At 41.8% G+C, this 14,674-nt stretch overlaps 1 protein-coding gene across 1 annotated transcript in view; it reads left to right on the forward strand.

Moving 5' to 3' along the window:
• The window catches only part of fat4 (FAT atypical cadherin 4), a 79,408-nt gene that overhangs the window by 52,504 nt on the left and 12,230 nt on the right, over positions 1 to 14,674 (forward strand). Inside the window, exons 7-9 of the mRNA XM_049750061.2 lie at positions 6,772 to 6,952; positions 8,680 to 8,930; positions 9,457 to 13,806. Of these exons, the coding sequence (XP_049606018.1) occupies positions 6,772 to 6,952; positions 8,680 to 8,930; positions 9,457 to 13,806 (4,782 nt within the window). The remainder of the gene's footprint in view (positions 1 to 6,771; positions 6,953 to 8,679; positions 8,931 to 9,456; positions 13,807 to 14,674) is intronic.

Genomic DNA, 14,674 nt, shown 5'->3' on the forward strand with positions numbered 1-14,674 from the left:
GAGGGTTTTTGCCAGAAACTGTGTGTGGTGGTGAGAATGTCCTCAGGGCTGACATGCCCTGACCGCATTCGGGCACATTTATTAAAGAGAAGCTAGAGTAAATCTTTAAACCCATGCCAATTATGGTGGATCTGGTCACACAGAAAGCCCATGTTTTTATATTCTCAGTCTTTGTATATATACGTATTGCTTTTTTTTCAGTGGTGGCTGAAATATTTGGGCATCTTTCTCGGGTGAAGGAAGATGTGTTGAAAAGAAACAGTGTGAATTTTCAAGACTTTTTTCAATTTTTATTTTGATAAATAGGAATAAGAAAACAAAACTAAGCAGAACTCATTAGCTAGCAATGAGTTCAAAGGTGTTAATTGTCTCGTTGCTCATTATTAGGCTAATTGAATAGGCTACATTAATGCCCTGATTATAATCAATAATGTCTAATTAGAGATTTCACAAAGCACTCGTTAGCGGGGTCATGGAACCTATTTTTATTTTATTTCATTTGTTTTCATATCATTTAATGTCTGTCACAATTACTCTCTCTTGCTAACAGTTACAATAGCACAAACTAACCAGTGCTCATAGGCATGTTTGCAAGTCTTTTCTAAACAGATATTCTCTGTGGTTGCTCTTCGGTATGTTGGTTTTATGGAAATAGCTTTGGGCAGTGTACAAAATAAAAGGTTTAAGAGTTGGTTTGTGTGCATCAGCCTTGGCTAGGTGCATCTTTTACGATGTTTTCTCTGCCGGCCAGCACCTCACGTTTTTGCTATGCTAATTTTGTCCCAGCTAGTACTTACTCTTATCCACGAATGAATGACTTTTGATAGTAATCCAAAAGTTACAAGAAATGTTTATTCGTATGGTAATGGATATTTTGAGCCGTTTGGCACCAGCGTATGCGATCTTGTGGTGCCACTGTACATTAAAATGCTAAAAGGGGAATTTCTTGAGAGTCTACCACCCTGCAAATAACGTTGTCTTTGTCGTAAGAACATAAGAGTATAATCGTTTTATTGAGCTTTACCGCAAGTCTTAAAATCTTTGGATTTTGATACCCTTTCCTTGTCAGTATCCAAACCACTAAATGACAATTAATCATTATTATAATCAATAATCAAATTAGAGGTCTAATTTCGGATTGTTGAGAAGTATCGTCTGTCATACCTATTTTTTTCTTTGTTGCTGAGCTTGTGAGAAAGCACGCGCTTACTTCGTTTGTGGTGTTTGGCACTGGGGACACCTCTCAGCCTGAACCCAGCTGAGGCCATTCACCGGGGGTTGCTGTGGACAGGGTCACATTAAAAGAAGCTTTGTCGCAAGGCAACAGGTTCTCAGAGGCAGAAAAATGTCAATTTTGCCTTGTCCGCGGCCAATTTTCTTCTACCGAGTCATTTATTTACACCAGCCCTTAAGAGCACAATCGAGCCGCAGTCCATAAAACGTAATTAAACGTTTAGCCTTAAACTTCAATCCAAAGATGGGCCATCTCAAAATTTACACACACATCTATCAGCCTGTTCCCCATTTAATGAATGCGGTTGTTTGAACATCTCAGTTTTTCTGTGTGCATCTCGGCTTAACTTTTTTCCCCTCAAAACATCACTCGGACACATATTGAAGGCACGGATTATCTCCTGTGCCAGGAGAGACACCCAAACTTCAGTCTTAACACAGCTTAGGCTGGCCAACTCAGGGCAACTCACAGTCTTTCCCAGGAGGTGGGAACCTCCATTTCTTCTGAATCAATGTCATATATCAGCATGCTCTGTAACAGCAGCTACAGTATAGGAAAACAGTTCACTTAATCACCATTAACACATGTATTTATACCCCCTCCTGATCACAAAGTATGGCCATGGCACCTTCTTGGTGATTAATGTGATTTGTCCAGTGGCAATGGACACTAATAAACTAATAAGGTGCTTAGAGCCTGCCATATGTTTATACAAGACAATGCTTTTTGAGCTGAGAGGCTTACACAAGAGTGTGTGTGTGTGTGTGTGTGTGTGTGTGTGTGGGGGGGGGGGGTCTTTAGAGTGGAAAAGGAAGCAACAGATGGTCACATGGTCTCGTTTAGTCTCGTAGCCCTGAAAGCTTGTTATTTTAGACACCGAGTGTTTGGAGTTGCTCCGGGTTTCTCCATATGAAGGTGCTCCGATATGGTTCAGCAATTAACAGACCACATGAAGTTAAAGAAACAGCCAAATTGGTTCTGGATTATTTTGAAATATCAAGCAGACGCCTGAGTTTGGACATGTTTGCCCCTGAAGTTGAATAATATACATATATATGTGCATGGATTTCATCCACAAGGTTTGAAAATTGACTGGAAATGTGTCTGAATGGACGGCAAAAAATGTGTTTAATTTTAAATTCAAAAATATTTTTGGTGACCAAATGACCAAAACACTTCTTTCAATTTTTGTACTGGGTGCATTTAGAACTGAGTTACAGTACTGTTGGTAGACCTACTCAAGGAAATCTGTTGGAATCGGAAGCAACTGATGGTTAATGTAGACCTTTTATTAAAATAAGACCTGAGTTAAATGTTTGAATTAAAAAATATGTCTGCAACAAGTGGAAATCCAATTGTCTTCCATTCAAATTTAGGCTGACTGATGGAAAAAAAAAAGGAGCGTCAAATAATGGTGGTTTGTTTTGTGCGATGACTGCCAGACTAACCCCACTGAAATAAGATTATCTTTTTTGGACCAACATTGTGTTAATGTATTTATCACTTGTCTAATGGGCAATCTACAAATTAGTGGAACAATGATGGGAATGCAAACATTTGAGTTTGTCACGCATTTCTGGGCATATTGCATATAATCCTATGATGTTTTATCTGACATTCTTTTAAACAAGGATTCAATTCAGAGGTCATTTGATACGCTGATGATGATGTCAGTAGTTAGTGAGTGTCCAAGAAATTAGGGGAGGAGGGAAGCATTTAAATTAAAAAAAAAAAAGAGGAATTTGCAACATGAGCAAACGTTGGATCTGTTTCCAGACATGAATCCAAACTCTTCTGTTTGTTGTCAGGCGCTTGCAACCACAATTTTTCATTTTCAAACAGCGAGTCAAGAGTGTAATTTCAAGACCGCAACAAAAAGAACTGTTTTAACCCGAACCATGCTTCTTCCTTCAACCTTTATTTGTCTGTCTTGTGCCTAAAACAAAGTGTTAACCCCAAAGAAGTCAGTCATTGCGTTCTTTCAAACAGATGATTCAAATCAATGTAATTGGTGATAAAAATGACAATATCACCAGCTTTGTGTTTGGAATCCAGTTGCCTTGCTTGAGAATGTGATTTGGCTTGGCGACAGAACTGACGCCACATTAAAGTGTCGATAACACAACTACTGCACAAATAAGAAGAACAAAGGGCTTGGGGTGGTGGGAATTGCAGACGGAAAAATAGTTTTGTAACCACCGAGACAGCTGGCATTCCTGCAGTGAAATTTCCAACAGCTCTCTTTCCGTGACAAAAAAATATGATGTCATTTGCTCGATGCCGGACTCGGGCCGCCGAGCTGGCACCTGCCTGGACTGCAGTCTTAATGATCAAGGACAGAAAGAGTGGATGTGACGTGATTGCAGTTTTCAAAATCATCCCAGGATTGTTTCAATTATTAGAATAAGGATCGGCAAAGTATGGCTCACGTGCCACAAACTACCATTCTTTGTTTGTTATTATAGTACACACAGCATTGCCCTCTAGAGTTGTTGCCTTAATTTATGACATGCACTCAAACCAACAAAAGAAAGATTGAGCGTTTAATTCTATTTTTTTCCATTTAGTAATGAGCAGGACTTGACAGGTTCTGACGGTTTCTGACCAAAAAGCAGAGAGAATTAAAATTTTTGTAAGAAAAAACATCTAGCAGAACAGTGACTTTGAACCTAATATTTTTTCGCATTTGGGACTCCTCAAACTGGGAAACAAAAACATGACCTATCCGACTTAGCGCGTTGATATTTGTCTTCCTCATAATCGGTGTGACAAGCCAAGATTCATCCCCTAATCTTTATCTTCAATTAAGAAGATGAGATCTAATTTATTTAATCCACATATTCATGAGTGGCTATGAATGGTTGGATTCTAGTTGATTGATCTAACCGTCTATGAAAAAAAATGATATAATAAAATACAAATATGTTAATATTTTATTTGCAACAAATGAATCTGTCAATGTTGAATCAGATAATTGAAAAATAGTTTTCATTCACAGATTTTATTCAGGAAAAAAAGGCTGAATTGATCATGTTAAATGTTGATGGGTAGAAATATTATATCATACAACATAGCACCTCATATTTATTGCATGTTGCATCTCACACTCCAAAAAACATGCATGTTAGTTTCATATGTCAAGGGCTGTTTGTCTTTGTGTGCCCTGTGATTAACCCCATCTCTCAACCAAAGTCAGCTGGGATAGACTCGAGCTCACTCACAACCTTCTGGCAATAAGCAATACAGAAAATGGATGATTAGATACATTTACAAATTTTATTAACCTAATCTAACAATGATGTGGTCCATCTGTTTTTAAAACTCAAATGTGGGCGTCAATGTCTGCCCACCCATTAACTGCAACACGCTTGATCATAGGGAGTAATTGAAGAATCGAAATTGGATCATATACTGCGGCTGCCGTGTTGATGTTGATGTTGATTTATCAAGCATGTTTAGATCGTCTCACCTTGAGCAAAACAATCATAACGTCCATTAACACGCGTTCGCATACGTGCCAAGATATCCGGTTCAGAGACGGCTAATTCTGTCGGCCCACGCCATGTAACAGGATCGATGTGAACTATTCGTACGTTGGCGAGCACGCCCGGCGGAGACAGCTGCCGGGGGTTATGTGATATTGGAGGGCTCCGAAGGGCTAAGACGGCACGTCTCGAGGCTTTGGCCGAGCAAAGAGAAGCGATACGGCCGAGAGAGATGTGAGAAACGCTTCCCGTCTGATCCTCGCGCCTGTCGACAACGTCGGGGTCGGCACGGGGTCAGGGCCGCTAGGGGAGTGTGTGAGTGCGTTTTTCGGTGGGGGCGAGTGTACGCTGCGCTTACGGAGGATTAGCCTCAGCGACGTCCCCGTGCTTGCAGTGGACGAGGCATTTGCAGGTCAAAGGTGGCGCAAGTGCTTGGTGAAGTAGGTTGGCTGTGTTCTCCCCAGACGGTAAACAGGTTGTGACATCACATCCTGCGCCCGGGGGAGTCGAAAGCATTGAGCGTGTGTTTGTGTGTGTTTCCGATCTATATAGGGAAACAATGCTATCGAAGTTATTTGGAGGCTTGTGGATTTGATATTCATCCATGCATTTTCTAGATGAGCTGATCCAAGTCTGGGCCATACAACTTGTTGCTGTACAGTGTATAGTGACATATTGCACCCCATAAATTGAGATAAGCAAGAAATCGTCTTTTTTTGGAGATTGCCGTTGTCCTGTTAGCCTCTGAGCTCTTGTGAGCACTAAGCAGCTCATCTTTGATCAACAACAGCCTGACTGCCAAACACACTTTGGCTGCCAGTATCAGCACTAAAGTGATACAGACACTGGGATCAATTAAAGAGGATCAGCCCTAATCCGTTGCCAGGCAACCACATGAAAAACTGAATGTAAGTCACAAGACAAGCAGATTGACCATACCAAACATTTTTTTTAACCTCATTTGTCAGCAAACTTCCCTGTATAAACGGGCAATAATTTTGGAATTACACGCGTTTCCGTATTTTTCTAAATATTTGTAAAGGTGGCAACAAGCCATCACCTAAAAGTCAACATTGTCCATATTTAGTAGGAAACGGAGATCCTAAAGTGGAACAGCGAGGAATATGACTCATTTCTTGGTAACAAGTCAATAAAAGATGTTTCCTCTGGTTTCAGGGCCTTTTTGGGGAAGCGGATCAAAATGTTTACCGTTACCTCGTATTTTCCCCGCTGGAACTCAGCTTGGTATATTCTAATTACCACTCATGTTCTGAGCAGGAAAGCCAGGTAGATTTAAGGATGAATATCTGTTTATTAAATCAAGCCCAGCAGTGTAGGGATGTTTTGAGTAAAGCAAAGCCCAGTAATGCCCAATAATGTTGCGTTTGATTACTTTAATTGGCTTTTTAGCCTTTGTGTTGCGTTTGAACTCTTAGTCTAATCTAACCATTGATAGTTTGCTTAGTTTTATGATCCATTTTCTGGTATCTCACTGCCAGTTGTCAGGTAATAGTAATATACTGAGCATACTGAAATTCTAATTTACTTTTTTGTCATAAAAAGTACCCGTGGACAGTAACTCAGACGCAAACTGCTACTGGTACACACAATTTCAAAGTAACATCAAAATGACTATCATGCAGAAATGTCAAAAAACGAGGGAGACTGGGTGGAGTGTCCTACTGTTGCTCCTTACAAAGTAGTTTGAAACAGATTTACCAAGTGTTCCATTTCAGGGAGGATTGGAAAGTTCAAGCAATGCAGACGTCGGAATCCCAAAGTTGTTACTGTTTTTTTAAAAGTTGATTTTCATCTGTTTTTCATTTAAAATTCGTTCTCTCAGGACCCGACGGGCACGGCTTTCGTCACCCACATTGTTTTTTTTCACCTAAAATAGTCTTTCTCCCGACTCAAATTCCACAGATGACGGTCCGTGCAATGCACCCTCACATAAGAGACCCTGTGAAAGACATCTGAACGATCTGATTTCAAGTTTGAAGATTTTTTTTGTGCTAGTCCAAAACTAATGGCTTTTGCTTCCTGCATTCTCAGGTTCTCCTTTGCTGAGCGGAACGGGGACAGTGACTGTTCTGGTGGACGACGTCAATGACAACGTACCAATTTTCTCCGCGTCTACCTTCCACACTACCATCACGGAAGATGCCCCCACTGGAACCGACGTGTTGCTGGTGAACAGTTCTGACGCAGATACGGGCCTCAATGGTGTCATAAGGTACATCTTCGAAACTATGGATTCTCAACTACATTAATATGCTGTGAGATATTATCACTGGACTGGTTGCTCGCCAAATCAAAAGCCCAAGTTTCATTCGTCTAAAATGCCAACGCCAGTTTTAGTCACCCCCGAATCCTTCTTACGGATTTTGTTTTTCTACATTAAATCTTTGCCCTCATAAAGGGATTGTTGCCCCCCCTGACTCTCAAGCCGGACGTTGACTCAAGTCTGTCCCTTCCTTTCTCTCGGCGAATCATATTGGGTACGCGCTGGGGGGTACCACAGTGTGCTCCTGTTTCCCAAAACATTGTAATGAGGATGTTAATTGTCTATGACAGTACGAGGTGTACCCATCAGGGGGTTCCAGGGGCCTTTAATAGAGACCAGTCAGTTATTAGATGGGATTCTCACAGTCCATTAAGATGGAGTTAAGGTTAGGGACTTTTAAAGGACCGCTGAGCTTCCGTGTTGCCTTCCTACTTTCTTGTAAAGTTTTTGGGCAGAAGGGTGGGGGTTGCTTTCAGAAGAAACATTTCAGAGTATGCGACGTCATGTACGTTTATACACCGGTTTATATTTGTGTCTGGGTCCGGTCTGGGTTTGAGACAGAACAATTTGCAGCCTTGACTTGTTGATGAGTTTGTATGAAAATAAGATGCATGTGGTTTTACCTTGTCCTATTGAGTCATACGTTATACTTTAATGGTTCTTTTATGGGTTTCGATGTTTATATTGTATTTTATTAAAGGCCAAGAGTGCATATTAAATAGAGGGAAGCGAGTTTTACTTGCTGCAGTTAAGGGATGAGGCAAAGCAAAAATATCAATAAAGCAAATTGAATGTCAAATGAAATCAGTTTGCTAATATGATTTTAAAAAACTGATGCTGAAATAGAACAATTACAATTTAATAATTTGATTTTTTTTAAAATATATATATCTACTGTATGTTATTGTACTTCAGTGACCTCTATAGACCGTACTTTGGCAGGATCAAATAGACTCAAACGTATGTGGATACACTCTTGCACACGCACATACTCATCGCTTATTGTGTGAAACAGATTTAATACATCTTAATTACTTTGAATGGAACAGAATTCATTAATCGAGCAAAAATGTTTCCATTTACATTAAAACATTTAAATAAATTATTTTTTTTTTTTAGAAAAAGGTAATATAGAGGTAAATAAACAGGTAATATATATGGGAAGATATTCAAATTAAATTTTATTCAACTATGTGTTCATTTACTTTATCTATTTATTTATTTGTTTTAATTTGTAGGTGTGTTTTAAGTTTTTTAATGATTTGTATTTACATGAATCAATTCTTAATTTAATAATTTATCAAAATATGTAAATAAACTTGTCTAATGTATTTATTCAAGACATTAAATTAATTCAGAAATCATTTTGCTGTGTAATTTAGTGTTTTTATTAATTATTTTTTCATGGGTTCATTAATGTATGTATTTATTTAGTCAAAACCACCAGTTTCTATAAAACAATAAAATACCTCACAGACCTCAGAGCATGTTTGTTAATTTGAAAATTTATTTTGGGAGACATCTTTTATAATGTAGAGGATTGTGTGAGAATTATGTGAGAAGTATTTAATAATTTCAAATTTTATATCCTGGACATCATTTTCATTCTGCTTTCATTCCTTAGTTTTTGTTCAATGTAAATTCCTCCTCAAATTCCTCCTTTTCTCCCCAAACAGCTACAGTTTAACTGGAGGCCACGGACAGTTCTCCATCAACCCGGCAACCGGACAGATTATCACCAGCTCTCTGCTGGACCGAGAGGAGCGAGCCAATTACCAGCTGCTAGTGATGGCGACAGATGGAGGGCTGCCGCAAGGCCTGTCCAGCTCAGCCACCGTGTCCGTGACAGTGGCCGACATCAACGACAACCCACCGCGCTTCCATCACCACCCTTATGTCACCCACATCCCCGCCTCCACAGCAGCAGGTAAACATTTAGACACTCTTTTGAAATCCATAAACATTTCCAAGGATCCCCTCATAATCTTAATGCCAGTTAAACATAACTGAAATATGAAATAGGATTCACAAATATGCATGTTTTTTCAAGTTGAAATGTTAGTAAAAATTCACAAGATTTTTCAAAGAAAAACCAAAACGAATTTAAAGAATAAAATTGTTTTTTTTTTCCAAGAAAAAAATTTGTCATAATATTTACAAGGAAATTGCTTTTAATTGGACAAAAGCTAAAATACAGATCTGTATTTTCTAAAATTATACAACTTAGTAAGCAGAAAATGTATGGATATATGGAGACAAATGTACAAAGTAAAGTGAGCTACTAAGAATTATAAAGTGTCCAACAGTGCAGTAATACAAAAGTGTGCAAATAATAATGCCAAGAGTTAATGCTGAAGGCAAAAACTGCAACTCTAGTACGAGCCCGTTCCCTACCAACCACCAGTCTAACCGTTTTATATCCTTCCTTGTAATGAGTAATTCTGTGTGTCCAGGTTCCTTGGTTTTTGCTGTTACGGTCACCGACGAAGACGCTGGATCCAACGCCCAGTTACACTACTCCCTGATGGGACACAATTCTGACAAATTCAAGATCGACCCTGTACGAGGTGCCATCACTGCCAATGAGAAGCTAACGGGATCCTCTGAGGTTACCCTCACGGTCCGGGTAAAAGATGGCGGAGCCAACCCCAAAACTGACACGACCACTGTGACGGTCCGCTTCGTCAACGGAGGCAACTTCCCTGTCATCAAGTTAAAGGAGCATGCATTCACCTTCCCTGAGAGCCAGCCAACCAATCACCTTGTCACAACCGTGACAGGATCTTCCAGGAGGGGCGGGCCGTTGTCATACTACATCGCCAGTGGTAACCTGGACAACGCCTTTCACGTTGACCAGCTGTCAGGCGACCTAATCATCAGGCATCCTCTGGATTATGAGCATATTCAGAAATACGTTCTCTGGATTGAGGCCAGAGATCAAGGCTTTCCACCATATTCGTCATATGAAAGAGTGGACATTACTGTGCTGGATGTGAATGACAATCACCCCACATTTGATAAGGACCCCTTCCATGCTGAGATACTGGAGAATCTGTCGCCCCAGCGGGTGCTGATGGTCTCTGCTGTAGATTTGGATAATGGACCTAACGGGCAGCTAGAATATGCCATCATGGATGGAAACAAGGACAACAGCTTCAGCATCAGTCGAGCTACCGGTGAAATACGAACCACCAGGCCGCTTGACCGTGAGAAGGTTGCCCAGTACACATTGAAAGTCAAAGCCACGGACCGAGGGTCACCGTCTAAAAACTCTGCAGTCAAAGTGAAAATCAATGTGTTGGATGTAAATGACAACGCCCCCCGGTTTTCAAAGATCTTTAGCGCTACTGTGGCCGAGAATGCACCCGTAGGTTATACGGTCACTAGAGTCACCACCACAGATGAGGATGCTGGAGCAAACGCTATCAGCCGATATTCAATCACAGACACCAGCCTTCCATTTAGTATTAATGCATACACAGGAGACATAACAATAAGTAGGCCACTCAACAGGGAGGACACAGACCACTTCATTGTCAAAGTGTCCGCCCACGACTCCGGCTGGACAGTTAGCACAGATGTCACCATATTTATAACAGATATCAACGACAACGCCCCTAGATTTAGTCGTCCATCATATTACCTTGACTACCCCGAACTGACTGAGGTGGGCTCCTTGGTGACGCAGGTGTCAGCCACCGATCCCGATGAGGGTTTCAATGGAAAGCTATTTTATTTTATTCGGTCCCAGTCGGAGTATTTCAGAATTAACGCCAGCTCTGGAGAGATATTTGTGAAGCAACAATTGAGATATTTGAATTCAACAGGCGCAAGCAGTTTGAACATCAATCGTCACAGTTTTATCGTCACGGCTTCAGATCGTGGCCTCAAACCTTTGATGAGTGAGACGACGGTCATTGTGAATATTGTCGACAGTAACGATAATCCTCCCGAGTTTGATTCACCAAACTACTTTACACCTGTCACAAAGAGTGTCAAAGTTGGTACCAGACTTTTAAGAATTATAGCTCTCGACAAAAAAGACTTTGGCCTCAACTCTGAAGTTGAGTACTCAATTACAGGAGGTAACAGCTCTAGTAAATTCAAATTAGATCAAATCAGCGGATGGGTTACTGTTGCATCACCCCTCACATCTGACATAAATAAGCTTTACCTCATGGGTGTCACAGCCAGCGACAGAGGAAATCCGCCTTTGTCGGCACAAACAACAGTGCGAATCGCCGTCACGGAGGAAAACCATCACACACCCGAGTTCTCGCAAAGCCAAATCACAGCTACGGTCCCAGAAAGCCTTGTTGTGGGAACAGCAATAAGGACCCTATCAGCCAGAGACAAAGATAAAGAAATGAATGGCCTCATCAAGTATAATATCACGTCAGGCAATAGCAAGGGGTTGTTTGCACTTAATAGTAAAACAGGTGTGTTATCCTTAGCGCAGCCCCTGGATTTTGAAGAAAACCAACAACACGACTTGAGAGTTTCAGCCACAGATGGTGGTTGGATAGCAAAATCCAGCTATGTCACTGTCACAATTCACGTGACTGATGTAAATGACAACCCTCCCATGTTTGATCCAGATGAGTACTACCCTGTTGTCCAGGAAAATGTTCCAAGTGGCACCACAGTATTGAAAATGAATGCCATCGATCGCGATTCAAGAACGAATGCGGTCATGGCCTATGTCATACAATCGTCAGACAGTGATCTCTTTGTTATTGATCCCAACACAGGCACCATCACCACTCAGGGCTTCTTAGATTATGAGGCTAAACAGGTCTACTATTTGACAGTGAAGGCATTCAACGTCCCAGACGAGGAACGCTGCAACTTCGCCAATGTCAACATTCAGCTAAAGGGAGCCAATGAATATGTACCTCGCTTTGTCTCCAAAGAGTACTACTTTGAAATCTCTGAAGCTGCTCCAAAAGGCACAGTGGTTGGGGAAGTTTTTGCAAGTGATCGTGACCAAGGTGACGACGGATTAGTCTACTACCTCATTTTTGGGAAAAGCAGGAGGAAAGGTTTTGGCATCAACAAGAAAACCGGACAGATTTATGTCGCAGGTGTGCTGGACCGCGAGAAAGAGGAAAAGATTTCACTTAGAGTGTTGGCCAAAAACGCCGGTGCTATCCGAGGTGCGGATATTGATGAGGTTTTTGTGAACATCACAATACTTGATGCCAATGATCCTCCTGTCTTTTCTCAAGAGTTGTATGACGTGCAAGTTAGTGAAGGTCTCGCACCTGGTGGTCTGGTTATGTTTGTGAGTGCTGAAGACTCTGACTCTGTCCCAAGTTGGAGCCGATTTTCCTACTCAATTGCACCAGAGTTTGATAAAAAGGTTTTCACTATTAACCCCAAAACCGGCCAAGTGTCTGTTGCAGCTGCGCTAGACCGAGAAATAACGCCTGTGTATAATCTAAGCATTCTCGCTGTGGATACTGGCACACCTCCTTCAACTGGAAGCGCCATGCTGATTGTGAACCTGGAAGATATCAATGATAACGGTCCAAGTCTGACAACCACGTACGCTGAAGCAATGGAGAACCAGAAATCTGGAACTGCGGTCACCATGTTAACAGCTTCCGACCCAGACTTACCACCAAATCAAGGACCTTACATATACAGTCTTCTCAGTTCTGGCTCTGCCAACAGCTATTTCAATCTAAGTCCAACTGGAATGCTAACCACAAGTCGGGAGATTGACAGAGAACAGATTAGTGACTTTTATCTCTCCATCGTGATCAAGGACTCTGGTACACCTCAAATGTCCTCCACAGGAACCATACACGTCAAAATAAATGATCAAAATGACAACCCTTCAGCGCCGAGGTCAATGGAAATCTTTGTTCACTACTTTGGAAATATATTTCCTGGAGGTTCTTTGGGAGATGTTAAACCCCAAGACCCTGACATTCAAGACAGGTTCCACTGCTCCCTCATTCCACCTTCCTCAGTGCTGTTTAATATTCCTACTGGAACATGCAACCTAAATTCAAAAGCACGTTCAGCAGATGGAAACTTTGAATTAACCATCCGAAGCAGTGATGGTGTCCATGGTCCTGTCAGCAACACAGCCCGGGTTCTCTTCATGGGTTTCACAAATGCCACAGTGGATAACAGCATTCTAATCCGTCTCCAGTCTCACGGAGTCAGAAACTTCCTCACCGACCACTACCTCAGCTTTTTACGCATTGCCAACTCTCAGTTAGCCGGACTGGGCACCGGGGTCCTGCTTTATGGTGCATTTGAGCTCAACAACCAGACTTTCGTGATGGCAGCTATCAAACGAGGACATGGACAATATGTGAACCCCAGTGGTGTAGCCACATTCTTCCAGAGTATCAAAGATATCTTGAATAGACAGAGTGGTGTGCAAATAGACGCTGTGGACCACGATCCATGTACACGTAACCCGTGCCAGAACGGAGGCAGCTGCAAGAAGCGCCTCACTGTTGGACCCGATATGAAAACAGAAGAAAGCATCCCGGTCATCCTGGTATCCAACCACCCGCTGCCACCTTACGCTTGCAGCTGCAGGCCGGGATACACAGGAGCTGTTTGCGAGACTGACGTCGATGAATGCCAGCCGTCGCCTTGTCACAATGGCGGCACTTGCCACAATCTGGTAGGGGGATTCTCCTGCACCTGTCCTGAAGGTTTCACTGGCATGGCGTGTGAGAGGGACATAAATGAATGCCATTCCAATCCCTGCAAGAATGGGGCACTGTGCCAGAACTTCCCCGGCGGCTTCAACTGCCTGTGCAAATCCGGATTTGCAGGTACTACATATACACAACAACACACAGACACAGCAGTCATGTTTTATGTCAGACCACTCCGTCAGTGATACAGATAAAAAACATAGGTGGGACATTGGATACACTCATGAAATTTAAACAGCTGACAGCTCACACTCCAAAGACAATATTTGCTTTTGAGTCTGAGGTGTCACATTCCGATAGTTGCCAGAAAATCTTTAAGATTGTTTGATGGGTTGGGTATCAACTGAATATCAGGCAGCCATGTTTGCTTTAATAAAAAGGAAGCTGTGAAGCTGACCCTGCTCCAGAGTGGAGGCTATTAGTCCGTATCGCATTGCATCATGTGCCTACACAGAGCTGACCACACACACCGACGCAATTATCCGACTGTAATCTAACTTTGTACTGTATGATCTACTAATCACCGATCCCGGCGCTTGACAAATTGGCAGCTTTATACAAGATCCAATCAGGGCTTTATGTTGGAAAATTAATGACCACTCAGACTTGTTAGCTTGGCTAAAACTGGGAGCTGATTTTAATTGGCGTTACTTAGGACACTCATTTTGATAGGGGCTCATTGTCCAGTTGCCACATCTGAAAGACATTTTCAAAGCAAGGCAATTTTCCCCCAGTCTAGTCATTACTGTCCATTTTTATTATGACAATAAAAAAAATGAGCACGTCTAAGTTTCATCAAGATAAATGAGCCTCCAGAGGAAATGCACCTATTGACTTACAGTAGTTTGCATGCCCGCACCGTGAACTTTAGTCTTCCTGTTTTCCTGAGCTGGATTTTTGGCAGTCGGCTCGCTCTCCATTAAACAAGTTTTCTTCAGCATTTATCGCTGCAAGCGTACTCGCAACCCTTTATCGTCTGCCTGTT

The sequence above is a fragment of the Syngnathus scovelli genome, chromosome 1 (assembly GCF_024217435.2).
Source record: "Syngnathus scovelli strain Florida chromosome 1, RoL_Ssco_1.2, whole genome shotgun sequence".
NCBI lineage: Eukaryota > Metazoa > Chordata > Actinopteri > Syngnathiformes > Syngnathidae > Syngnathus > Syngnathus scovelli.